Genomic DNA, 26237 nt, shown 5'->3' on the forward strand with positions numbered 1-26237 from the left:
AGAGCCAGGGTTAGCCCCGTCCTGGGGACTCAGAAACAGTCACCCCCAGAGCCTGAGCCAGGGTCACCCCCATCCTGGGTATTCAGCCCAGAATCACCCCCAGAGCCTGAGCCAGGGTCACCCCCATCCTGGGGACTCAGAACCAGGGTCACCCTCACCCTGGGGATTCAGCCCAGAGTCACCCCCAGAGCCTGAGCCAGGGTCACCCCCATCCTGGGGACTCAGAGCCAGGGCCACCCCTGTCCTGGGGACTCAGCCCCAGTCACCCCCCAAGCCTGAGCCAGGGTCACCCCCATCCTGGGGACTCAGAGCCAGGGCCACCCCCCGAGCGCAGGCAGGAGGAAGCCTTAGCCGCGGCTCGGCTCCTCCTCCCCGGCGCAGCGCGCCTGTCCCGCCCCGTGGGCCCGGGGCTGTCCGGCCGCTCCTCTTGCTGGGCAGCCGCTGCCGCCCCCTGCCGGCCTCCCCTCCTCCCCGCAGCCCGAGCCCGGGAGTGAGTCGCTGGCGGCGGCCATGATCTCCGCCCCCCTCCTCCGCCGCTGCGGCTGCCTGCTGTCCCGCCGGGCCGGGCCGAACCGAGCCGCCTGGACTCGCAGGTACCGGGGCCGAGCCCAGGGAACAGCCCGGACGGAGCCGGTCCGGGAACCGGAGGCACCGCTGACATGTCACAGCCCCACAGGAGCCCCGAGGGGAGCAGCCCTCCCGGGACTGAGCCAAGGGGGGGGGTGGTTCTGTCAGCCCCAGGGGGATCCCCCAGGCCCCCCCAGGATTGGGGGAGGGAGGCTGCTCTGTCTGACCGCCATGGGATCCGCCCCCCTCCGCCCCCCGGTCTGGCGCTGTCCCAAGGGGGCCTGTGGTTCTCTGGCCCAGTGAGATGCCCTGGCTTGTCTTTGATCCAGCCCCAAAGAAAGGCGGGGAGAAGGTGTGGCTCTGTGTTTTGGTGGGTTGCTGCTGCTACTGACACTTGGCGGGTTCTGTCTGACCCACTCTCTGTCCAGGATCCTGAGCCCAGGGAGATGTTGTCTGCCCCAGGCGGAGGAGCCCCTTGTCTGTCATTGGTATTGATCCATTGGGGGAAGTCATCTGTCCAGCCCGGCAGCCTCCTCTGTCTGTCCCTGGCGCTGACAGTTTATGATCCCTTTGCTCCCCCTAGTCTGGCCCAGAGAGAATTTCTGCCACGCCCAAGAGTGTTGTCCTGTCTGCTGCTGCTATTATGAGGCATGATTTGTATTCTGAATCTGGCAGCCCCTAGGAGGCCTGTTGTGCTAAACGCTACACGTTAAGTGCATGACAAGAGACAACTGGGGGATTCAACAAAGGGAATGGGTGGAGGTTATACAAGGTTACAATAAGGTTCCTTATCTGTCCTACTGCCAGTCAAGACAAATCACCAGCCCCAGTATAGCCCTATTCCCCTTGGCCCCCCCTAGGACTGAGACGTTCCCTTCATCGCAGTATGAGAGTAAGTGTTCTCTACAGCTAGATCTGACCCAATATTGCTTGTGGGAGTTATGTGTTTGTTCAGCCTGCCACTGATCCCTGTTCAGATTGGTAATGACCAGGGAGAGATCAGCTGCCTGTCTCTGAATCTGAGCCTCATTCCTCCCTGTTAGGATGTTCGATGCCGTGCTGATGCCTGTACATCTGCCTGGTGCAGCATTGATTTTTTGTGGGTTGCAGTCTTTGGAGCTGATCCCAGAAGCTGTGTAATGTCAGGATCACTCCATACTAATCTCCCATATAAGGGTCTACTCTACCTGTCTGTCTTCTCTTGACTCAAGCTTTGTAGTTAACCTTCCCCTTCATTCCCTTCGCTCGCTCTTGTCTTTGCTCTGTCTCCCACATCCCCCCCCTCCACCTGGAACCCCCTTCTGGACCTGTTCCACCCTGTCTCCATCCTCTCCTCCTCCTTCATGTCCCATTTTAGGAGTTACTCCATTCACAAGGCCCACCAGGTCCTTGGTCTCCTCCAAAATGATGGCAAGAGAGTGAGAAAAGATGAGCCCCACAAAAAGTGTGGGACCCAAGAGACAAGGTGACCCCACCCGGCTCACTGAATTACTTGTGTATGTTACTTCCTATCCTTTGTTGGCTTCAAGCCTATTTAGGTTGGGAACTCGGAGGAGAGACCTTGTCTCTGGATCAGTGTGAGGAACATCTGGCATGTTTTGGAGCTGTGTAAATGTAAAGTCTCTGTTGCTGGTCTCCTTGTGAAGTGAGTCAAGGCTGTGGCTGTGAGGCCTTTTAAGGTCTGTGGGTACAGTTAGGAGGTAAAAGGAGAGATTTTTGGGCGGGGGAGGGGTTCAGCACAGAGGATCCTGAGGGCTGAGTTTCCTTGGGGTGCTAGGAGGTTGTGTTGTGTGGTCCAGGTTGGGACACTGGCTGGAGACTTTGGAGACCTGGGTTCAGTTGCCTACCCCCCCATGTGTAACTTGGGGTGAGTCACTTTGCCTTTCTGTGCCTTGGTTCCCCAGCTGGAAGAGTGGGGAAGATAGCTGTTCCCTACCTCGCAGGGGTGTTGTGAGGCACTCACATACTGTGGGAATGAGTACAGGTACCTGCGGCAGAATGAGGTGGCAGTTCTGAGCTTTATATAGGTGGATGGTCTGTGTTGGACAGAAAGGGAAGCGTTTTGGAGTGTGCTCAAAGGAGCAGCATACCTGTCGGGCTGGGGGCTGCAGGGAGAAGAGCCGTGTGTATGCTGAGCAGTAGCCTTCTGGGGTATGGCTAAGGAGGTGGTGTTTGGCTGGAGGGAGAGGACACAGCCCTCCCCTGCTGCAGCTGTGCACTTAGGCTGTAGGAGCCGCTCTCAGCTGGGCTATGACACAGCTCCCGCATCACAATGGCAGCATTAACACTCCTTCCCCTGCCCACTGGGGGCGTGCTTGAGCTAGCTTTGTGCTGGCGGGGCCTAAGTCACCTCCACCCAGACCCCTGCAGTAACCCAAGAGGTTAGTGTCACAGCTCATGATTCCAGCCTTGGGTTTGCGGTGAGGAACCGGCAGCATTCCCAGATACAGACTGACCACGCTGCCGCAACCAGCCCACCGGGGATCACTCCGGGCGTGTACAGGGACCTCAAGAAGCCTGGGCCATATGCTGATCCAGTCCTTAGCAGTTCTTGGGACTTTGGTGTCTTACTCGACTTCAGGGATGAGTGATGCTAACAAACCTTTGTGTTCCTTGTCACAGGACAGTGTTTCTGAGAGGGGGCCCAGCCATGGCCACAGGAGGGAAAAGCAGCCGACCTAGCATCCATCGTTACACCAACCGTCTGATTAACGAGAAGTCTCCCTATCTCCTCCAGCATGCCCACAATCCGGTGGACTGGTGAGAGAGAGCCTTCCCCTCTTCCCTTTCATTTTTACCAACAGTGAAGCTGGGTAGGGTTCATGGGATCTGGGATGGGTGGCAGCACAGTTTAGATCAGTGGTGGGCACCGTATGGCCTGCGGGCCACAGGTTGCCCACCACTGGCTTAAATGTATAGCCAGCAGGGCCGGCTCCAGGGGTTTTGCCGCCCCAAGCAGCCAAAAAAAAAAAAAAAAAAAGCCGCCGCAATCGCGATCTGCGGCAATTCAGCAGGAGGTCCTTCGCTCCGAGCGGGAGTGAGGGACCCTCCGCCGAATTGCCGCCGAATCCCTGAAAGTGCCGCCCCACTCCCGAGTTGCCGCCCCAAGCACCTGCTTGATAAGCTGGTGCCTGGAGCTGGCCCTGATATCCAGAGTTTTCTATTAGGGACTTCTTTGTGTGTGTGTGTGCGGGGGTGGGAGGGATCACCCTGATGCTATGGGGTTGTGTGTGTCACCCTGAGGCTATGGAGTTCTTCCCTTCGTGTCGTGTTTACTCAGATTTGTGATAATCTTGTGGGGCAGGAGGTGACCATGTGCTACAGGCCAGAGCCCTGAATAGGACTTGATTATCCACAACGAGCACACTGATTGCCTCCCATCTTATAACAGGTCCTCAGCCAGTGTAAAATACATTATAAAACCCAGCAGCCCTCATGGCAGAAGCCCCTTTCTTTCTTTCCTCCCAGGTACCCATGGGGCCAGGAAGCCTTTGATAAAGCAAAGAAAGAAAACAAGCTGATATTTCTGTCAGGTAACCCAAGAGCAAATGCACTGAACTTTCCCATGCATGGTTATGTAAATTACACCCTAGGCCAAGCAGGTGTGTGAATGACATGGAGAGTCTTTGAGACGATTGCCTGATAACCTTGTACTACTTAACAGCATGAGAGGATCAGATAGTTTTAGGGTTTGTCTACACAGAGGTTATTCCAGAATAAGATAGGATCTGAATTTAAATAACTATAGCTGTTCCTGAATACCTTTTTGTGTGGACACTCTTAATCCAGAACAAGAGTGCTGTTTTCAGGTTTTGCTTAATCCACCTCCAAAATGGATTAAGCATGATCAATTCTGGTTAATTCCCACATGTAGACTAGTCCTTAAATGGACACTAGTTTAAGTTGAGCAAAACTATGCTCTGAAGAGTCCCTAGCCACTGTTTGCCAGAAGCTGGGAATGGGCGACAGGGGACGGATCGCTTGATGATTCCCTGTTCTGTTCATTCCCTCTGAAGCACCTGGAATTGGCCACTGTCGGAAGACAGGATACTGGGCAAGATGGACCTTTGATGTGATCCATTATGGCCGTTCTTATGTTATTAGCCAGTAGGCTCCTTCTTGTTTACAAGAGTCTATGGGGCAAAATCATAGGGGTTAGAGATGGAAATGACAGAGTGACCTAACCTGCATTCCCCAATGCAGACTCATTCCCTGCAGTTTACTCTGCAATCCGATTTGTAACTGTCCCATTCAATGGGGATCCCCTTGGGAGAGTATTCCACAGTGAATAGATTTCATCAGTAGGACGTTTGTCCCAATATTCAGCTTGGAACCTTTCTTTAATTGACAGTGTTTGTTTTCAGTCGGCTATTCCACCTGCCACTGGTGCCACGTGATGGAGCAGGAGTCCTTCAAGAACAAAGAGATCGGCAAGATTCTGAACGACAACTTTGTGTGCATAAAAGTGGATCGTGAGGAGAGGCCAGATGTGGATAAAGTTTACATGACCTTTGTGCAGGTGAGGAGGTGGGTCTGACGTGGGACAATGACAAGAAAGGGGAAATGCATGACAAGAGGTGTGGAGAGAACCTCTCCACCATCCCTGGGTTAGACACACACATTATGATACCAAGGGATGGCCGAGAGATGATCACTTATCCATGGTTTTTCTTGTAGGCTACCAGCAGTGGAGGGGGCTGGCCAATGAGTGTGTGGCTGACTCCTGACCTCAAACCCTTCATAGGTGGGACGTATTTCCCTCCTGAAGACGGAATTTACCAAGTCGGCTTTCGAACAGTGCTGCTCCGAATTGCCGATCAGGTATACATTTTTGCTGCCTGAGATTTTGTGGTAGGTTTTTGGGTCCTCATCAGAAAAATACAGCACAGAAACCTGGGACAGGGAAGTGGACTAGCCTTTGCTATTAGCACTTATTGTTTGATTTGGAGGGTTGATGGGGAAAATTGGATTTGGGGTTGGGATAGTGGGGACATGTGTGTTTGGGGGACAAGCGAACTGGATGTGGGGAAAAGAGAGTGGCCAGTTAGTGAGAAAAAACACCAGCTGATGGACTCTGCATAGGGGAGAGGCACAGAACTCTGGATGGGTTAGAGATTGATTAGAATTTATCTGGGGAGAGGAATCATTGGGTGCTGGACCAAAGAACTGGACTGGGGCCTGAAGACAGAATCTGGATTTGACTAACACAGGGAACCTCATCAAGAGGGGACAAAGGCCATGAACAGCGGATGGGGCAAGACTGACCTTCCGGCTCTTTCATGGTCTCCTTCCTAGTGGAAGCGGAACAAAAATGCCCTTTTGGAGAATAGCCAGAGGATTATGTCAGCGCTGCTGGCCAGGGCTGAGATCGGCATCAAAGGGGAAGATTCCCCCCCACCTTTTCCAGAGGTGATGGCCAGGTGTTTCCAGCAGCTGTCTGAATCATATGATGAGGAATACGGCGGCTTTTCAGAGTTTCCAAAGTTCCCCACGCCAGGTCAGTCCATTGTCTCCTAACTGAGCCATCGCAGCAGAAGGGAGCAGCGCGGGGCATGGAACTGACCTCAGGTGCGCGGCTTTGTTATTGTATTGCAGTCAATTTAAATTTCCTGTTCACATACTGGGCCCTACACCGGGCATCCCCTGACGGTGCACGGGCCTTGCAGATGGCGCTGCACACTCTCAAGATGATGGCGTATGGTGGGATTCATGATCACATTGGTCAGGTAAGGGGGGCTGGGTGTTAGATGGCCTGGAGCGATAGCTCGTGGGGGCATCTTGCTTGGGTAGCATGAAAGAAAACCCTGGAGGTATAATCGCATTGCTGACCAGGGGTGTGCTGGGCCCTGGTGCACGTGTACTGTTTCTGTCTCTGCAGGGATTCCACCGCTACTCCACCGACCAGAGATGGCACGTTCCTCACTTTGAGAAGATGCTGTATGATCAGGGGCAGCTAGCTGTGGCCTATGCCAGGGCGTTTCAGGTAGGCCCACTGTAACTCTTAGCTCTAATGATAACTTAAAGCTCTGAATCAAGACTCAGAAGAATTGGCCCCTGAGCAGAGGTCTGATCTCAGCAAGAAGCAGCTCATTTCGGACAGTCTAGACTGGAGAGTGTGCTTGCTGTGGGGAGGACTGGAAAACTTGCCAGCTGTCCTCTGGTGCCGAGAGAGAGACAGATACCATACGCATGGGTAGCCTCAGCCTGGTTCCATGTCCTGTCCCAAGACTCCTGCTCAGGTGAGGGGAGGCTGGGATGGAAAGGGGCTGTTGACAGGCTTGTCCCTGACAAAATGTCGGTGGTGATGGGGAGCAGCAGCAGTGCAGCCGGGAATCCCTGGTGAGAGGCTCCCCTGGCACTAGCCGGCTGTTTGGTTCCACAGGAGCCTGAGGAGAGCTGATAGGAGCGCCTAGGGCGGCAAGGAGAGCACATTGCTGAGCAGATGGATTCACATGGCATTATCCGGGACTGGGGATTTCCGCAGGGGAAGGAGAACAAGAGCTGGCTTGCCAGAGCAAAGCCTGGTGACACGGGCTGCCTGAGGCAGAGGGAATTCCAACCAAGCCAGCAGGCAACGTCTTCCCGGCATCTTGGGACACACCCACCACCTTCCCCCTCCTGGCAGGCTCTGCCAGCATCCTCTTCCCCGGCCCCATTCGCTGTGTCCCCACTGAGATCCCAGGCTTAGCCCCTGAGTTACCTAACCCTACCTGGTTAGAGTAACGCTGTGACTTTGTGAATGCCGCACTCAGGGGCCTCTGAGAGCTTTACAAAGCGGGGGAGGAGTGGGGGAGGAAGTCGCACTGCCCCCATTTTACAGCTGGGGTAGCTAAGGCACAACAAGGTGAAGTGACTTGGCCAAGGTCACACGTCAAGTCAGTGACAGAGCCAGGACTAGCCCCCAGACCTCTACCCCCAGAACAACTGGCTCCAGTCAAAAACTCCACCCGACCCTCTGGCAGTCCCTGTCCGTAGCACTGAGGGGAAGTTTGTCTGAGTTTTGTGCCGGCCAGGCACAGAAGCTGCTGCACAAGCACTGGCAGGATGAGTGGGAGCTCTGGGCCAGGCCGTTGACAGGCGCCGAAGGCAGTTGGGTGCCAGTTCATTTCAATGATATTTGGGATCCCTGCTCCTTGTGGCTCTGGAGAATCCCAGCATGTTGCAGAGCAAGAGCAGCACTTGTGTCAAATTGGCAGCTAGTCGGCGTCCCGTCCCCAGCACTGGTACAGCACCGGCAAGGGCAGCGCATCCCGCCCCCGTGCAGCCCTGCCAGCGTGCCCCAGCCCTCACCGGACACTGTCAGCAACGGGCATTGTTGTGATGGCAACATTGATCCACTAGCATCTCACCCAGGAACCACAGACTCGTTCCCCACAGACCGCTGTGCGGAGAGCAGATGGGAAGAACTGGGTCCTCCCAGCCAGCCTGAGCCCTTCGCCTGTCCTCAGCCCTTTCCCACTGAAGACAGGCCGAGGGAATCTGGCAGCAGCTTCAGATACAGAAGCTCTGAATACAGAATACTTCAGATACAGAAGCTCTGAATACAGAATACTTCAGATACAGAAGCTGCTCACTCTGAGACCCGACGGGGTTTCTTAGGGTGCCTCCCTACTCCACCCCTGTGTGTCAGGGTCCCTCCACCCTCCCCACATGTCTCAACAGTGTTTGAGAGTTAATCGGTCCCCTCTGAACTCCCATTAGCGAACGCCTTCGGAAACGCTCACTTAGACGCTCCACCAGTGTGTGTCCCAGGGCACAAGCACGCTGGGGGAGTGTGTAGATCAGGGTGTACACAGCTGTTAGCCACCTCAGGTTAACCGGCAATGAGTGAACTGGAGTTACAGCAGGGCCACAACCTCTCGTCTAGACATACGTGGGTGTCTCAGCATCTCCGCTCCGGTGTGTCAAGTTCCTCGCACCAGCCCCCCAGTGGCTCTCTGTCCCATCTCAACACTCTTTCCTTGGTCTTAACCCTTTCTCTGCCAGGCTCAGGCTCTTCCTTCTCTCTGCTGACAGGTTGGGGAGGGGAGCGTGTGGGAGAGGTGTGAACCCCTGGTCTCAGAGAGCCGGAGAACTGTACAGGGGTTGGAAGGGGGCAGAGAGCTGCAGCTGGGATGGGGAACTTCATGTTTGGGATGTGACCTAGGAAGGACCCCCTTGTGCTCCAACTCCTCTGCCAGGAGCACGGGGCAGGAAAATCTCAGGAGCATCGGAGTCATGTATTTGGGCTGCGGGCATGAAGGATGCCCCTGCATTCCTCATGCCCCCAACCTGCCTGGAGTGAGGAGCCCAGAGGAAGGTGCTGGCGTTAGCTTGGCTTCACGAGCTGCCTGCAGGTTGAGGCTCCTCTCCCCGTTACGCAGAGGGGGAAAAGGAAAGCTATCGAACCTGTGAGCCATCAGCCAAAAGCACGGCACAGGTGGGAAGATCCCTCAGCTGAGCATCCGTGTGGGACAGGGCAGAGGGTGGACACAGACCCCACTGGGAGCTCAGCTCCCCCGGCACGGGGATCCTGCTTCCCAGAGCAGCGGATGTGAATCAGCAGGAGAGAGGCTGTGCGTGGCCACACCAGAGCAATACCGGGACTAAGTGTAGGGCCCAAGTATGATGGATTTGAGGACCCTTGTTACCTGTCACCTGCAATGGAGGCAAATGAAATTACTGGCCCATCTGTTGTCTTGAGATCATCCCAGGAAATTCAGCTTGTCTGAAGCCGGGGACTCTGGCCATGCTCTGCCAGTCTCTGGCCAGACGGGATTCCTGCCTCACCCTGCTAGCCTCCAAAGGGTTTTGCTGCCAAGGTTTCAAACACAAGCAAGAGTGGAGCTTTGGGTGGGACGTTCTGAGCTTGACTTTGTGTAAGTGTCCAAAGGACGTCTGCTCTCAGCAACCCTGGTGTAGATCTGGGGAAACTCACAGACACCAGCAGATTTCCCTGGTGTGACGGCGACCCTCCAATCCAGTCCTGGGCGTGCAATCCTTGAACCAACAGATCTGCTGTTTCCTGCGTGAGCCTTTAAATCAGGAGCCCCTGCTCGATCTTGTTAGCGTCGCTGTTCCTCCCTTTGTTATCACTGGAATGGAATCCTCGTTGTGTCTTTAACAGATTTCTGGCGATGACTTCTTTGCAGATGTTGCTGCGGACGTTCTGCTCTACGTCTCCCGAGATCTGAGCGACAGGGTAAGTCAGCACCTTTGCACGGGTGCGGGAATCACTTGCCTCATTGCTGCCTTCACATCCGGCGGCTCCCGTGCTTCGCCAGCGATCAAAGTCACTGGCACGAGGGCAACCCGCTCCTCCGCTCCCGGTGCCCAGGCTCCTTCGTGCCTGTGTATCCCCACCTCTGCTGGCTGCAACAGACTGGTCTATGCCAGTTCTGTCTCCTTCTGTCTTGTCCCCTGCAGCGCTTCCGGCTGCCTGGGACAGAGACAGGTCTATGCCTGACCTATGTAGGTGTTTCCATGGTCCTCACGACTGTCCTACCTGAGCGCCTCACAATCAGTAATGGATTTTAGCCTCACAACACCCTGGTAGGGAGGGAAGTGCCATCCCCATTTTATGGAGGGGGAACGGAGGCACGGGGAGATTTAGGGATTTGCCCAAGGTCAGACAAGAAGCTGAGACACGAACAGAACCCAGATTTCTTGCATCCCCAGACCATACTGATATATCAGTACACTGCACCTGGAGTATCCCCCTCTGCCCTGTTCCCTGCAGCGCCACCCGTTGGCCGGGGTGATCAGTTACAGAGGCTTGATCGTACATCGCTAACGCATGTGTGGTGAGGGGGTGGCAGCTTTTACCAGCCGGCGTGTCTGTGTTAATGGTGCTGCTGGTTGTTTCAGGCTGGAGGATTCTACAGCGCAGAGGACGCAGACTCCTACCCGACAGCCAAGTCCAAAGAGAAGCGGGAGGGGGCGTTCTGCGTGTGGACGGCGGAGGAAATACGGCGCCTCCTTCCAGAGCCTGTGGAGGGGGCCTCAGAGAGGAAGACTGTGGCAGATGTGTTCATGCATCACTATGGGGTGAAGGAAGGTGGGAACGTGAGCCCAGCGAAGGTGAGCTGGGAGAGGGGGCCTCAGGCTATGGGGAGGGAAATGGAGGAGGGGAGGGGACACAGGAGACACTGGCCTCTGAACTGTGCGGACAGGCGTAGTGAAGGGAGAAGGATTCCAAAGTAACTGTATTGGCAGGGGGATTCTGCGAAGGTGTATGGAGATATCGGCAGTTAGCCAGACTGGGAGGGGATGATACGTGGCAACTGGGGGTACTGGGAGGAAGTGACTCTAGCAGCTGGGGATACTGGGAAGACACCATGTGGAAATATTGGCTGTTAGTCACACTGATAGCTGTGGTTATTGGGAGGAAGCCGCACTGGCGGCAGGGGATACTGGGGGAGGAGTGGTGCTGGCTGCTGGGGCCTGGGGAGGGAGGTACTGCTATCTAGGGGTCCCTGGAGAGAGGCACCCTGGGGGTAGGACACAGTCACCTACTTGAGTTTGTGATGGGAGGCCGTCCTGGCTGTTCCTCAGTGTGAGAGGAAGTTTCCTGGAGAGGACGAGTGTAGGCCTGGCCAGTGGTGCAGCCTCATCTGGTTCCTGAGGTGAGAGGTGTGATGCTGCTGGCTCCTCGTTTCAGGACCCGCACAAGGAGCTGAGGGGGCAGAACGTGCTGATTGTGCAGTATTCCCTGGAGCTGACGGCAGCCAGGTTCGGGCTGGGCCTGGAACAGCTCAAGACGATGCTGGCGAAGAACAGAGAGCGTCTCTGCGAAGCCCGGGGTCACCGACCGCGCCCGCATCTGGACACCAAGATGCTGGCGTCCTGGAACGGTGAGAAGGGTCCCTCGGGCTCAGGGGAATCGCTGGTCATGAAAGGTGCACACGACTCGCGGGGAGTCACGTGCAGCCAGTGCTGGGCTCGCGTCCCCAAATGCTCTGGCTACAGAAGCAGCCAAGAGGCCTTGTCTGAATCTCTGGAGCGTAACCATAGTCCAGGGCTGGATTACAGAATCTGGGGTCCTAGGCCCACCCCATGACATGGGACCTCCCTTGCCCCCCACTGCACTGGGGCACTGCCCCCATGACATGGCTCCATGCTTCACTCGGAGGGCTTGGGCCAGCTCACACCTCTCCGAGCTGTTGTTTCAGGCTGGGTGCAGACTCAGGCAAGCGTCAGCCACACTTGGGTCACATGGTCAAGCTTTTCTCCACAACCCTAAGGGCTAGGAGCTTACTTTTTTTTTTTAAATGAAAGCTGAGATTTGGCTGTTATCACATGACTCCAGGAGCAGGGGCCTTATGCTCTAACCCTGCGCTGCCATAGTCTCATCTGCCCAGGAGCGGGCAGCCCATCCAGACACTGAGATCAGCTGAGAGAGTGGTTTGAGGGAGGGCTCTTTGAATGAATTGTCCCAGACACCAGGAGGTGCTGCAAGAAATGAGACGGGGAGATACCCAGGGCGTAGAGCAGTCTCGGGCCCAGCCAGCGGGAGGCAGTGCAGAGCCTAGAGTCCCTTTTGGACCCCGAGTTCAGTGCCTTTAGGCCACGGTCTGGCTGAATTCCCTCCCTTGCTCCCTCTTTGGGCTTGGCCTTCGGCTCTGCCTCCTGGCCTGCCAGTCCCTGCAGGGGATGGTCCGGGGGCCTGCAGAGCCTTCCAGTGTGGGGGTGGGGAGGTATGTCAGGCTACTGGGGCATCCTGGGCGCACACAGGTGACGGGCGATTGCTCGAGGGGTCGCTGCCTTTGTTACTTCACAGCCGAGAGCTGGCCCTGCCAAGACGTCCTGGGCTGGGAGCTCAGCAGCAGGGCGGCTCCATTCCAGGCAGGGCTACGGCCGGCCGGCCCTTTGTTCCCTTTCCTTCCCTCTAGCCCCCAGCCCGCCTTCCCCGCCCCCAGCCCCTTGCATCCCCTCCTGACTGTCCATGGCTTCCCCTCCACCCACCCCTCAGACCCCTTCTCCTGCTGATGGTCCCTGCTGGGCTCTGCTCTCCGTCTGTTGGCCTGTGACCTTCCTTCACCTCCGGGGCATCTCCAGCACCCTGGGTCAAGCTGAGAGGCTCCCCGGGAGCATGGGCAAGGTGCAGCCTCCCTCCTGGGAAGGCATCTGGCAGGACAGTGCCCCGCCTCTCCTGCAGGCCTGACGCAGGCATCGGCTTTGTTCCCAGGTGCTGCGGAGATACTCCCTCTCTGAGGCTCTCCGCCTCCCGGCCCTGGGTGTTTCTCTGCGAGTGGCAGGGTTATAACGAAGCAAACCCAGGGAGGGGGCACTCAGGACTGCTTGCCAAGACACTTCTCCCATTTGCCAGCAGGGGGCAGCAGAACCTTTCTCTGGTTTTCAGGGCATCCGTTGTAGAGGCTCCTTAACGCATGTAAACTGTCAAAAGTGTCTGTGTGGCGCAGTGGGGCTGAGATGTCACGGGTTCAAGTCCCAGGCTAGGATCAGAGCCCATGGCCAGCACTGAGTGCTGGCTGGCATGGGGGTGGAGGGGTCAGGTGTCTGTGTATCGCTGGTACAAGCCCAGGGGTCCCATGGTAGGTAGTAACCTCTGTCCTGCCCGGCGTTCCCTCCCAATGAATCAGGCTGCGTGTGAGCTCTCCTGGAGTCAGAGGGCTGCTGTGCTTGTCTGTCGTGACCGCACGGCCTGGCTGGGGTACTGCAGGTGGGAGAGACTCCGTATTCCACCGAAGGGGCATTTCGGAGCTTTTTTCCTGTCAGGTGCCACTCTGATGAGACGTGATGTTCTCAGTGGCTTACGCTGGTTGTCAGGGGCTGTGGCCTGTCCTGCTTTCAGCCTGGCTTCGACCTCAGCAAAGCGAAGCGCCAGGCGGGCTCTTTAAACAAAGGAGTGGAGCTGGCTGGTCAGTAAACGGTCCTAGTTGCAGCCTGCGTGAGGCTCTGTTCTCTCTCTGACCCGTGCAGGCCTGATGATTTCGGGCTTCGCTCAGAGCGGGGCGATCCTCGGCAAGGAGGAGTACGTCAGCCGGGCCGGGCGGGCAGCTGACTTCCTGCGAGGCCACCTGTTCGATGTCAGCAGCGGCCGGCTGCTGCGGAGCTGCTACCGGGGCAAAGGCAGCTCGGTGGAGCAGGGGTGAGTGCGGGAGAAGTCGCTCAGCACGGCATTGGGTGGGGGGGGGTAACGGCACAGAACTAAGGAGGCCGATTGTCTGTCCAATCAGTCTGTCTGTCTCTTTAATCTGCCTCATCTGTTCTGCTGCATTTCAAAGGTGGCCATTGCTGTGGCGTCTGGGCTCCGGTTTCCATGAGGAGCAGGTTTTCTGCGTCCCTTTGAGTGTCCTCCACCCCGTTCACAGCCCCCAGCCTTCCCCTTGGGAGCCCTCCTGCTGCCCAGCCTGCTGGCTGCCAAAGGGGTCGCCGTGACTACACGCCTCGTGGACTGCACTCACTGCCCTTCTGGCGCTCCTGCCCCGCTGCCAGGCTGGAGAGGGAGAGGCTGACGTTGGCTGGTGCTGCAGGACGTTGCCACTGGTCTAGCGGACTGGCCAGTCAGCTTCAGCCTTGGAACGAGAGAGCAGGGGAGAGACTGAGAAGCAGGGTCTCAGCCAGGCCACGCTGGCGTGGCAAGTCCAGACAACTCTGCACAGCTGGAGGGACCCTCTGTCCGGAGGTCTGTCTGGACCATTGTCCGTATGGCCATGCAGCCCTCTGCCTGTGGGTCCGTTCAGCTCTCAGTCCGCCTGCCCCCTCGGGGCTGGGCTTCTGCTCAGAGGGGCGGATGCTGCTACAGCCTGGGGCATCTGTTTCCCGTGTCTGCGTTTGAGGTTAGCTTAATTCAGCTCAGGGTGGATGGGCTCCCAAGAGAGCTCAGAGGAATTAAAGTCAAATCCTCTCCTGGCTCTTTCTTATCTTTACCATTTGAAGACACCTTCTTCCCCTGCTGCCTGCAGAATGACAGCTGGGGCTGAGCACGGTAATCGAGATTGGACAGGATCGGTAACAAAGCTCCATTTATCAAGGGCCAGTGCTAGTTGCTGCCCAGAGGGAAACACTCAAAGGCCCTGCTCCAAACAGCTTCTGCTAACCCCCCCTACCCTGCTAGCCTCCCGCGCCGTGTGCCGTGCCTTTGACTACGTCTCCCTCTAGTGGCTGGCCCCTCTCAGCCTCCCACTGGTGGCGAAAGGTCCCAGTTTAGCTTATGCAGGAGGGGCGCGTGCTTTTGTGACAGACCATCCCATTGGCGACCCCTGCTGGCATCGAGGAGGCCTTGGTGTGTTTGTTACACGCACCTCCAGAGTGACGCACACCCCAACACATGGTGTAGACATACAGAGAGTGTAGGCAGGGGCAGGCCCAGACGTGAACACACACACACACACACACACAGACGTGTGCCCATGCCTACGAGCACACCCACACACGTCAGTGCATACGGTGCACACGCGTGCAAGGACCATGCACATCAGATACAGCTGCACAGACCCTCACGATGCACACGCAGGCCCACTTGGAGTCCAGGCACAAGGGAGCTGCTGCACGCTCGGAGCTGCACAGCACCCCAGCGATGGGCACTTTCTTAATATTTGCCAGCAGCGCCGATGAAACAATGGGACAACTGTGACAACAGACGCCAGTAGCTCCACAATCTGGATGAACCCCCTTACCCCCCTCCCCCTTTCACTTCTTCCTTCCCTGCCACTGCGCTCTCCTGGGCAAACACAAATTAGGCGTGTGTCAACAGGGATGAAGACAGTTTGAATGGAAGGTGATTTGCCTGGCTAACGACTGGCTGCAGCGTGGGACAGGCTGCACATGTCTTTGTGGACCCTGTTGTTTGCCTGGCAGGGCTCCGGGCTTGGGGGCGGTTTGGAGTGTGAATGTGAGGCCAGGGAGATGGGTCCCTAACCGTGTTCCGCTCACCCTCCCCAGCACTGGGGCATCTGTTTTGGGAGACAGGGTCTGATCCTCAGCGGTGCTGAGCACCCTCCTTTCTCACTGAGTTCAGCGGGAATTGAGGGGCTCTGACCTGGTGAAGGCAGAGGATCCGGCCCTTTGTATCTGTTTCCATATCCGGGTTGGTACTTTACTAGTCATGTGGGAGATGGCTGGGGGCCATGCACCGGCAAGAGGGTATCAGGTTACAAACAACGGGCCAGATCCAGCTGGTGTAAACTGGCTTAGCTCCAGTAAAGTCAGTCTGCACTAGCTGAGGATCTGGCCCAATATCCTTCAGGTCATAAGCTGACCACAGGCTGGGCTCAGGAAGACCCCCCACTGCATGGGGCAGTGTTCCCCAGCGGCGAGCCCCACGGGAGGAGGGGTCATCTGCCTTCCAGTATTTACAGGGACCACAGACCCATTCCGGTGTGGTGGATCTCACGTTTTTCTGTCCCTCCCTTCCCTGACTGTCTTTGCAGCGCTGTTCCCATTCAGGGCTTCCTGGAGGATTATGTCTTTGTGATCCAGGCCCTCTTTGACCTTTACGAGGCCTCGCTGAACCAGGGCTGGCTGGAGTGGGCCGTGCAGCTCCAGCGCAAACAAGACGAGCTCTTCTGGGACGCCAAAGGCTTTGCGTATTTCTCCAGCGAGGCCGGGGACTCCTCTCTGCTCCTCCGCTTGAAGGATGGTAAGTGCCCCGTGGAGCCGGGCTGGGCCCCCAGACTCAAGTTGAGAACGAGGAAGTCATGAGAACTCATCATAAGGTCATGCTGGGCACAGTGGTGTTTATGTGTAGGACCTACAAGAAGCTGGGCTGTCGTTTTCTTTAGTTGTCGTCGTCGTTTCATCAAGAAGCGGAGAGTGGGATACCCCAAAAGCGGCAGAGTCCCACCTCCGCAGTGCTTTGTCTGGTGGTGCCGGGCATTGGCTCACAATGGGGAGCTGATATGCAGAGCGTCGCGCTAGTCGTTGCTTGGTTGCAGAGGTCCTTGCAGGCTAGCATGGGAATTCTCTATAGCTTTCCCAGCCTAGACAGTGACCGTCCCAGTCAGGCTTGGAGCCTGGGTCTCCAGCGTGGCAGTGCAGGCCACTTCCCTGCTGCCGTGAGTTGCCGGGGGCCTCGGTAATGTCTTTTAACAAGCAGCCCGGGTTTGACCTCTCCATGGTGAAGTTGAAACAGGGCCCAGGGAAAGATTTCCCAGCCCCTGGATCTTTCATGCTTTGTCTGTGGCCTAGGTCTCAAGGCATCTGCCCTGGGTGCATCTCAGAGCAGCAGCCCTGGAGAGGCTGAGCGGTGCCCGGCCCTGACACCCAGCACGCTGACACGCTCCTTCGGCGGCGTCCTGCTGGCATGCCAGGCAGCCGTGTCCCCATGGCGAGTGCTGCGCCCGGGGGGCACTGGGTGGCTTGGCTGACAGGCTCTTGTCTCCCTGTAGATCAAGATGGCGTGGAGCCCAGCGCCAACTCCGTGGCCGTTGCTAACCTGCTCAGGGCAGCCTGTTACTCTGGCAATATGGAGTGGGTGGAGAAAGCTGGGCAGATCCTGGCTGCCTTCTCGGAGAGGCTGCTGAAGATCCCTGTGGCCCTGCCAGAGATGGCCCGAGCCACCGTGGCCTTTCACCGCACTCTCAAACAGGTAGGGAGTTTGGCCAGTGGATCTGTGTGGTCAGAGACTCACCTGCTGCTCCCCCGGCACGTCCTGCTCGGTCCTAGCGTAGAGGCCCCTCCCTCATATGTTGGGGGCGCCGGCGGATCTGAGAGAGGGGATGGCGGGTGTCTGTGCGAGTTTGCTCTTGCCCATAGGCACATGTCCTTGTGTCTGGGTGTGCATCTGGATTTGTGTGTGTGTGTATGCACGGTTGTGTGTATTTGTGCATATGTGTGCGCTTGTGTATCCGTGGGCCTGTGTGTTTGGGCACGAACGCATGCACATGTGTGCCTCTGTATCTGGTGGTTTTGCGGTGTGCGTTTGTGCATATGCATGCCCGAGTGTTCCTGTGCACGTGTGTGTATTTGGGAGGGGAGATGCCGGAACGGAGAGAGCCCTCTTTGGAGCGCTGTCCCAGTCCTGGTGTATGGCAGAGTCAGATGAAAGCGCTCCGGGTGGGTGGTAAGAACATGCCTGTCATCCTTGTCCTTAACCGGCTTTAGGATCGAATGCAGGTCATGGGCAGATCAGGGGCAGCGTCCCTCCCTCCTGCTTTCCCTTGCTTTAATTGTGTCTCTGTGCTGCTGAGTTGCTTTGTTCCAAGCCAGCTCTTACAAGGGAGAATCCCGCAGTGCTGGGAAGTGACAGCACAAGGCAGAGGGGCTGAGGTCTGCCTGGACTTGGCTTCTGAAGGGCTGGCTGTGTGTCTGGGCCCATTGTTCCTGCCCTCTTCCAGGTGATTTCTGGGCACCGCTGCCCTGTGGAGTGGTTAGGATTCGGGAGGATGGCTGGGTTTGAAGCCCCGCTAGAGGAGTATTACCCATGCACTGTGCCGTCTGTCTGTGGATTCCAGAGCACCATACAAGCATTCATGAAATCCCACTGCTCCCACGCAAGGGACCACCATCCCCAGTCCACAGCAGGGGAACAGTGAGTCCCAGAGTGGTGAAGTCACCACAAACCAGGAATCCTACCCTCTAAACACGAGCCAGGCTTCCTCTCTTCAGTTATGCAGCCTACATACCGAGCCCCTCTGTGCAGACGGGTCCTTAGGCATCCCTCTCCACTCTGTCAGATCGCCACGGGTGAGGGAGGGCAGCGTCTGAATGGCTGGGGGCTTGTGCGAGAAGCTGTGCAGGCTTAGTCTGAATTGCTGGTGCCCTTGTTGCGCTGGGCCGGCTGGGTGGCGAGGCGGCCACTCCCCGGTGGAGGCACGTTGGTTTGTGGCTGGTGGCATGTGCCCTGGGGAAGGGATGGGGTTCTCTGCCCGGCAGCTCCTGTGGGGATATTGGGGTGTATAGGGCTGTAGGACATACCCTTGCATCCCACAGAGAGCCCCCGGGGAGGTGCCCTTCGGAGCCCCTAGCTGGCTGGAGCGTGTGTGCAGCCACTGGCCACGGCTTCCCCATTCGGGAACAGCTGGTGGCAATTCTGCTGTGTGTATCCCCAGGAGTCGGATTAGGCTGGTACCGTAAGTGACTGACTAGGGGTGACTCTGAAATCGCCCCGTGACCATTCCGTGAACTCCTTTGCTTCTCCACCTGTTTCTGGTTGGTTTGGTCCTTTGCAGGCTTTCTACTCTCTGCCTGCGGGCAGACTAGATGGGTGAGAGGGGAGGGGCGAGGCGGAGATGAATGAATCACAAGGATGAGCGAGCCCATAGCACGGGGATCCCAAAATGCTGCTTACCGCAGGGGAAGGAAAGGGTCATTTCCCCATCACTGACATGCAGCCACCTCTGGGGTGCCACACAACAGCAGGGAGACAGCACTCAGCAGCACTACGAAGCAGTTTGGGACAGGAAGTGAAGAACAATTGAAACAGCATGAATCCAGTCACCTGACTTAGATGCCTTCCTCTCGCCACAGTTCCTTGTGGCCCTCTGCTTTCTGATACGTAGGCCCCACCTAGACCTGGCCCTTGCCATGGTCAGTCTGATACCCCTTGGTCTCTGATACCCCCGTCCCTCCCCTCCCCTCCCCTCCCCGGTCTGCCTCGCCCCCTGGTTCTGTCATACCCCCTCCTCGCCCCTCCCCTCCCCTGGTCTGCCTCTCCCCCGGTTTCTGTCATACCCTGTCCCCTCCCCTCTCCTGGTCTGCCTCTCCCTCGGTTCTGTCATACCCCCGTCCCGCCCCTCCCCTCCCCTGGTCTGCCTCTCCCTTGGTTCTGTCATACCCCCTGCCCACCACTCCCCTTCCCTGGTCTCTCTGATACCCTGCCCTCCCCTCACCCGTCCTCACCCTGAGATCTCTGACAAGGGGCAGGGCAGACAGGTGGGCTAGCTAGGAAGCAGAAGACCCTGTGGTGGTGCTGAGGGCTGGGTGAGGGCTGAGCATTGCTATCCAGGACGTTCCTTCCAAAGGGCAGAGCAGGCTGCTGAGCCCTGATATGCTCGTGTCATGCCCCAGGTTAGTGTGCAGGAGACTCCTCCTTGCTGAGCAGGCTGAAAGCAGAGAGCGCATGCGTGAGTACACGGGCATCAAGTCAGTCTTGGCTGACCCCAGCCCCAGTCTGTCTGCCACCCCCGCTTGGCTCGCTTGTAATGCTTAGAAGAACCTGGGGCTGCTAATTCACTGTAGGGAGAGAGCCTTCTCCCGCAGCCGCAGGGTGGGAGCAGGGGGAGCCGGTGCTCGTGGGTCCACACTGACCCGGCAGCAAGCACACAGGAGAGGCGAGCAAAAGGCAGAGCCACTCGCTCCAGGGTATCCTGCCTTTCTTAATGACAGTGGCTTGGATTCCTGCCTGCTCTGTGCAGATGTAGTTCAATGCCCAGCCTTGGGCTACTTCCCCCAGTCAGCCTGTTCTTACTGGTTCCCTGCCACAGCCCGCTCGCAGAGCTGGTTTAAGGCCCTTCAGGGCAGGAGCGGGGTTACTGCCCCACTACAGGCAGATGAAATTCAGTGTTGATAAATGCAGAGTAATGCACTTTGGAAAACATAATCCCAACTATCCATAGAAAATGATGGGGTCTAAATTAGCTGTTGCCACTCACAAAAGAGATCTTGGAGTCATTGTGGATAGTTCTCCAAAAACATCCACTCAGCGGGCAGCGGCCGTCAGAAAAGCAAACAGAATGTTGGGAATCATTAGGACAGGGATAAATAATAAGACAGAAGATATCATGTTGCCTCTATATAAATCCATGGTGCGCCCACATCTTGAATACTGCATGCAGGTGTGGTTGCCCCATCTCAAAAGAGATATATTGGAATTGGAAAAAGTTCAGAAAAGGGCAACAAAAATGATCAGGGATATGGAACAGCTTCCATGTGAGGAGAGATTAATAAGTGGGATTTTTCAGCTTGGAAAAAGAGACAACTAAAGGGGATATGATAAAGGTCTTTAAAATCATGACTGGTGTGGAGAAAGTAAATAAGGAGGTGTTGTTTACTCCTTCTCATAACACAAGAACAAGGGGCCATCAAAAGAAGTTAATAGGCAGCAGGTTTAAAACAAACAAAAGGAAGTATTTCTTCACACAATGCACAGACAACCTGTGGAACTCCTTGCCAGAGGATGTTGTGAAGGCAAAGACACTAACAGAGTTCAAAAAAGAACAAGATAAATTCATGGAGGATAGGTCCATCAATGGCTATTAGCCAGGATGGGCTGGGATGGTGTCCCTAGCGTCTGTTTGCCAGAACCTGGGAATGGGCGACAGGGGATGGATCACTTGATGATTACCTGTTCTGTTCATTTCCCTTGGAGCACCTGGCATTGGCCACTGTTGGTAGACAGGATACTGGGTTAGATGGACTTTTGGTCTGACCCAGTATGGCTTTTCTTATGTTGTTTTCTCCCATCTCCATCTGGCCTGCACACCCTACCCCACCTTACGGTGTGATCCTGCCTGGCTAAGCCAAGCCAGTGCTAGCATGTGGGAACCCAAGGTTCAGCTTGGAGCAGGGGGTTGGACTAGATACCTCCTGAGGTCCCTTCCAACCCTGAGATTCTATGATTCTGTGTTGATGATTCAGTAGTGGACGCCGTCCCCTTGAGTCAATACTGAACCAGTGTCCCCACAGCCCCAGGCTAAGAGGCTCTTTGCTACTGACGGTGCTGTCTGTCAGGTGAGACGTACAATGGGAGCCCTGATCTCTTGTGCTCAGTGATGCCCCCAGGGCTCTTTGTGCGTGGTGGCTCCAGTTTCCTGGCCAGATTCTATCTTGGAATCATATTCTGTGACCCAGATTCCTCCTGCAGGTTCAGTTGAACGAGATGTTTTTCGTGGCTGGCCCGAAATGTTTGCGGTAGCCTTGCTGAGTGATGTTAAACAGCTGCTTCGGTCCGCCCCCAAAGTGGCTGCATTTCAGTGGTGGGGGAAGCGATCCCTGAATAGTTTGTCTGTTGGTTCCTAGACGAAGCGCTTTGGGATCCTGTGAGTGAGAGGGAAGAGCCAGTGGAGCAGATCTGCAGCTGGTGTAAACAGACTTGGGGAGCCAGCCTGACGTGGGTGGGCTTAACAGTCTGGTTCCATTTACCTTGGCATTCCTTTCTCTGCGGACAGGTTGTTATCTGCGGCGCCCCAGAAGGAGAAGATACTAAAGATCTGCTCCGCTGTGTCCACTCCGTCTTCTCTCCAAACAAGGTACCCTCTCCACAACCTGCCAGACAGCCTCCGGGCACACAGGCTGGTTCTGCTTCCCTGCCTCTCTTCACACCTGGTGCTGGATTCCTGATGCTCTTTCTCCCCCACCCATTCTCCCCCCCCTCCATCCCTGCCTCTCTTTTAAAGGGGTGCCCTACTTTCCCCACACCCCTCCAGATGCTGTGCCTTGTTTATCAGCTCGGGAGGCAGGGACCATGAATACCGCTCCCCGGGCGCCTCTCCTGACACAGAGAAATGGCCGCAGAGGCTCTTTCTGTCAGCCCGTTCCCGGGAAATGAATTGTTACAATGCAGCGTGTGTGTTTACACGGGGCTCCCAGAGAGAGACACTTGTTCCAGGGCGGACGTACCCGGCCCGGCTGTCAGCACTGAATTGCACATGTATCTAGGTTACTGAACTCAGCAACACAACTTCGGCCTGGAAATGCAACATCCTCGCTCCCAGCCCCACGCCCTCAACGGGAACCCTGCAAACTCCCCCAGAAGCTCCTCTGATCCCTCAGTTCCTGTGCCAGGAACCGCCCCTTCCCCCCGAGCCTAATGTCCTCTTCCAGCCATTCGAATCCCCAAACCTCCCTTAGATCCTCCCTCAGCCCCAGCCCCCGAGACCAAGATCCATGCATCCACTCTAAGGTCCAGGCGTTCCCATGAGCCCAATGCTGCCCCCCGTTTTCCTCGCCCCCAAGTGCCTTGTGCTGTCCATGCTATGAGCCGAGGGCAGTCAGCTCTGCGCGGAGCAGTTGCCTTGGGCAGGGGGTTTGTCATTCACCCGCGTGTTGGATGCAATCCCTTTAGATGTTAAACAAGCCCCTGGCGTGCGGCTGTTCCTTGCAGTTAGCAGTGACTGTATTTTAAGGCATTCCCCTGTGGAGGGTGAGCACGAGGTGTAACATCTTCCCGTCGTTCACCTCGTGTTCTGCTCTCCCAGTGGAACGGAATTGATCCGTCACTCCTGATTAGGGCTGTGTGGCTCTGTCGGCCCCGGCGTGGCTGGGAAGGAGCACTGAGCACCCCGGCTGGGGGCTGGAGGGGCCGCAGCGTTGCTGCCTGGGGATGGGAGTGGAGCTGTCAGATTGCTGTGGAAGAGGCACAAATCCCTCCGAACAGCATGACAGCTGGACCCCGTGGCAGCTGTCACATTCAGCTGGCAGTGTCTCTGCCCCTTTGATTGACAGCTTGCTTACTTGGTAACATGTCGAGCTGAACGAAACAGGGCAGAAGAGAAGGGACGGGGTCAGTGCCAAAAGAGAAGAAAGTTTGTAGCTGTGAACAGCTGGACTGGGTTCATCTCTGACAGCAGCAGTTCAGAGCCCTAATGCCAGGAGTCACACGCCCAACCAGATGCCGGAGCGCTAGTGCCAGGAGTCGCATGCCCTGCCGCACGCCAGAGCACTAGTGCCAGGAGTCACACGCCCTGCCGCACGCCGGAGCACTAGTGCCAGGAGTCACACGTCCAGCCGCACGCCGGAGCACTAGTGCCAGGAGTCACACGCCCAGCCGCACACTGGAGCACTAGTGCCAGGAGTCACACACCCAGCTGCATGCCGGAGCACTAGTGCCAGGAGTCATGCCCAGCCGCACACTGGAGCACTAGTGCCAGGAGTCACACACCCAGCCGCACACCGGAGCACTACTGCCAGGAGTCACACGCTGGAGCACTAGTGCCAGGAGTCACACACCCAGCTGGATTCCAGAACGCTAGTGCCAGGAGTCGCATGCCCAGCCACACGCCAAAGTGCTAGTGCCAGGAGTCGCACACCAGAGCAGTAGTGCCAGGAGTTGCACGCCCAGCCCCACGCCAGTGCACTAGTGCCAGGTGTTGCACACCCAGCTGCATGCCTGAGCAGGAGTCACACGCCCAGCCACACGCAGAGCGTGCACAGGAGCACAGGAAGTGGGGAGGTGTAATGAAGGGAATGTGGCTCCTGGTTGCCCAGAGCCTGTTCTTCTCCTGCTGGCTCCAGCATCTCTCTGGTGCTGGCTTCATGACAGGCTGTCCTGTCCCATGGCTCCAGTGTGCCCTGGGCCAGTCCATGTTCTGCTTGCGGGGTCTCTTTCCATTCCAGCTTTATTCCTCCCCCTCTCCCTTGGAAGGATTAAAGCCAGTGACCCACTTTGCCGGAATTGAACGTACTGTGTTGGCAGCAGGAAGCTGAGTCCTCTGGTGCCACTGTTAATAAATTACTCCCTGTTCAACAGCTGTGCCAGCCTTTGTTCTCTGCAACCTGAGCAGGTTCTGCAAGGGGGACTCGGACGACAAACCGACCGGGGAGCGCGAGCAAATCAAATGGCAAGGAAATTCACTTCCTTTCTAGCTGTTTAATTCAATTGCCTCCAACTGCAGCATGGAGCTTTGGAAGCCAAAGCCCAGCTGTTCGAGACATTCACTCCAGCACTGCAGAGATAGGTGAGGGAATATCTCTTGCTCCTCTTGGTACAGGGCGATGGAAGCTCCCTAAAAGTGGGAGGGCCACCTGTGCCTGAGCTATGGCCCCACCTGCCCTACCCCCTTTCCTCTATGGCCCCACCCCTAGCCCCAAGGCCCTGCCCCATGCCACCCCTTCCCTCTGAGGCCCGGCCTCCACGCCGCCCCTGCTCCCATGCCGCCTCTTCCCCCCAAGACCCTGGCCCCCGCTCGCTCCTCTCCACCCGTTCCAGTGTCCCTGCCTCTTGGGTTTGCCTTCCCCACATTACCAGGCAGGAAAGAGCAGGAGGAACATTGGTCCCTTGAATGGGTTTCACGTCAGAGCCTGGACTTGTGGAGATAGTTAACATACCAAAGTGTGGGCTCCTTGGCAACCGCCCGAGCATTCCATGTTTGGCCTAGTCACTGGGGTTGTCAAAGGATTGTGGGCTGTGACCTCAAAGGATTGTGGGATTGGGAGCAGGGTAAGAAACCACAGCTGGTTTTTGGCTGATGAGTGGAGGAAGGTTGAGAATTTTTTGCCCAATTGTTTGTCGGCCACAACTATTAGTGCATGAAGAACCCAGCAGCCATCTCTGTTTTTAGGAGATTGGTTAGCAGAACCAGAGCAGGTGCCCTCCCCCGATCCTTTAACAACAGCTGTTGCTCTTGTGCTCCTGTTGATCTCCTGGGGCCTTCCCTTTTCCTGCCTTATAGAAAGGAGCCTGAGCAGGGTTGGATTTGGGTTATCCTCTTCGTGGTTCCATCCGACTCCGGTCCTGCCGATGGATATTGAATTAAACTACACGCTAGTGTTCTGTTGCATGGTTCCCATTTGGGTCCTAGTGACAATTGTGGCACTAAAAGGCTCCTTCCCTCTCCCTCTAAATAAATGTTGCCTCTGACATGATGTGTTATTTCCCTGTTGTTGCATCACATCCCAGTCTCTAGAATCACTTTGCAGAATGCAGGAAGAAATAACTTGCTTTGGAGTCTTTCCATGTGTCTATAAAAGATTCCAGTAAAAAGAGCAGAGAAGCCCTGGAGACTGACTGACTGATAAACCGGAGATAAGGACAGCCTCAGCAGAGAGGGCTGTGCTTTGAAATGAACTTTCAGTGCTTTTTAGAACAGCAAGGTATGAGTTGCTAGTTCCTGAGCACAGCCAGTGAAGAGAACAATGGCATTGCTGAGATGCAAGCAGAGGAATGGGCAGCAGCCTTGTGTCACTCATGTAGGAGAACACACAGGAAATGACAACAGCCTGTTGAACAGGAAGTGAACTGTGACATCATCAGGATGGGGCGCTGACTTGTCCATCATGTCATTCGTAGCACTATGCAGAGGACGGAAACTGTTTCAGGAGGATTACGAGATTTTGAAATTTGGTTTAAGTTCTACTCAGAACAAAATGCAAAAAATTTCAGAATTCTCCATGAAGAAAAGCTTCATTTCAGATGAGTCAAAACGTTTTGTTTCTATTTCTATTTGAATTTCATAATCTCTAATAAAAATAAAAATCAAAAAATTTTGAAGCAAAAAGTTGTTCCTGGGTAAATAATCAAAACTTCTTGTTTTGAGAACACTGAAACAGGATTCTTTGATGTTGGCGGAACTTTTTTCCCAGATTTGTGTCCACAATGAAATTTCTATGAAATCAATGTGATTTTGTGAAGTGTTTTGATTTTGATGGAACTTCATTTTCCAATGGAAAATGGTTCTGTCCAAGGTCTTCTGACTGCCAAGACTATAACAGGATTCAAAAAAGAGCTAGATAGGTCCATCAATGGCTATTAGCCAGCAAGGGCAGAGATGGTGTCCCTAGCGCAGGGGTCCCCAATGCGGTGCCCGTGGGCGCCATGGCGCCCGCTGGGGCATCTATGTGCACCCGCCTACTGGCCGCCGGACAAGCAGACGCCAAAATGCCGCTGAGAAGCAGCAACGTCAAGAAGCGCCGCGGCCGAAATGCCGCCTCTTGATGACGCTGCTTTTTGGCGGTGTTTCGACGGCGACGCTTCTCTGCGGCATTTAGGTGGCTGCTTGTCCGGCGTCCACAGGCCTCGGTCCGGTGCCCACCACACGGAAGAGGTTGGGGACCACTGCCCTAGCCTCTGT

The 26237-nt window shown here is 56.1% G+C and overlaps 1 protein-coding gene across 3 annotated transcripts in view; it reads left to right on the forward strand.

Moving 5' to 3' along the window:
• Window positions 1-447: 447 nt before the first annotated feature.
• Window positions 448-26237, forward strand: part of SPATA20 (spermatogenesis associated 20) — a 33849-nt gene continuing 8059 nt past the window's right edge. Inside the window, exons 1-15 of one of the 3 annotated variants that reach the window (XM_039501496.1) lie at window positions 448-593; window positions 3190-3327; window positions 4036-4100; window positions 4932-5086; window positions 5245-5388; window positions 5863-6064; window positions 6163-6293; window positions 6446-6550; window positions 9674-9748; window positions 10414-10626; window positions 11207-11399; window positions 13489-13657; window positions 15942-16150; window positions 16899-17098; window positions 21618-21698. In XM_039501496.1, coding sequence (XP_039357430.1) covers window positions 511-593; window positions 3190-3327; window positions 4036-4100; window positions 4932-5086; window positions 5245-5388; window positions 5863-6064; window positions 6163-6293; window positions 6446-6550; window positions 9674-9748; window positions 10414-10626; window positions 11207-11399; window positions 13489-13657; window positions 15942-16150; window positions 16899-17098; window positions 21618-21698 — 2163 coding nt within the window. In that variant the 5' untranslated portion in view covers window positions 448-510. Of the gene's footprint in view, window positions 594-2852; window positions 2949-3189; window positions 3328-4035; window positions 4101-4918; window positions 5087-5244; window positions 5389-5862; window positions 6065-6162; window positions 6294-6445; window positions 6551-9673; window positions 9749-10413; window positions 10627-11206; window positions 11400-13488; window positions 13658-15941; window positions 16151-16898; window positions 17099-21617; window positions 21699-26237 lie in introns of those variants that run through there. The other 2 variants (XM_039501497.1, XM_039501498.1) reach the window with 2 other exon arrangements.

Source organism: Mauremys reevesii, linkage group 15, assembly GCF_016161935.1.
Source record: "Mauremys reevesii isolate NIE-2019 linkage group 15, ASM1616193v1, whole genome shotgun sequence".
Taxonomy (NCBI): Eukaryota; Metazoa; Chordata; order Testudines; family Geoemydidae; genus Mauremys; species Mauremys reevesii.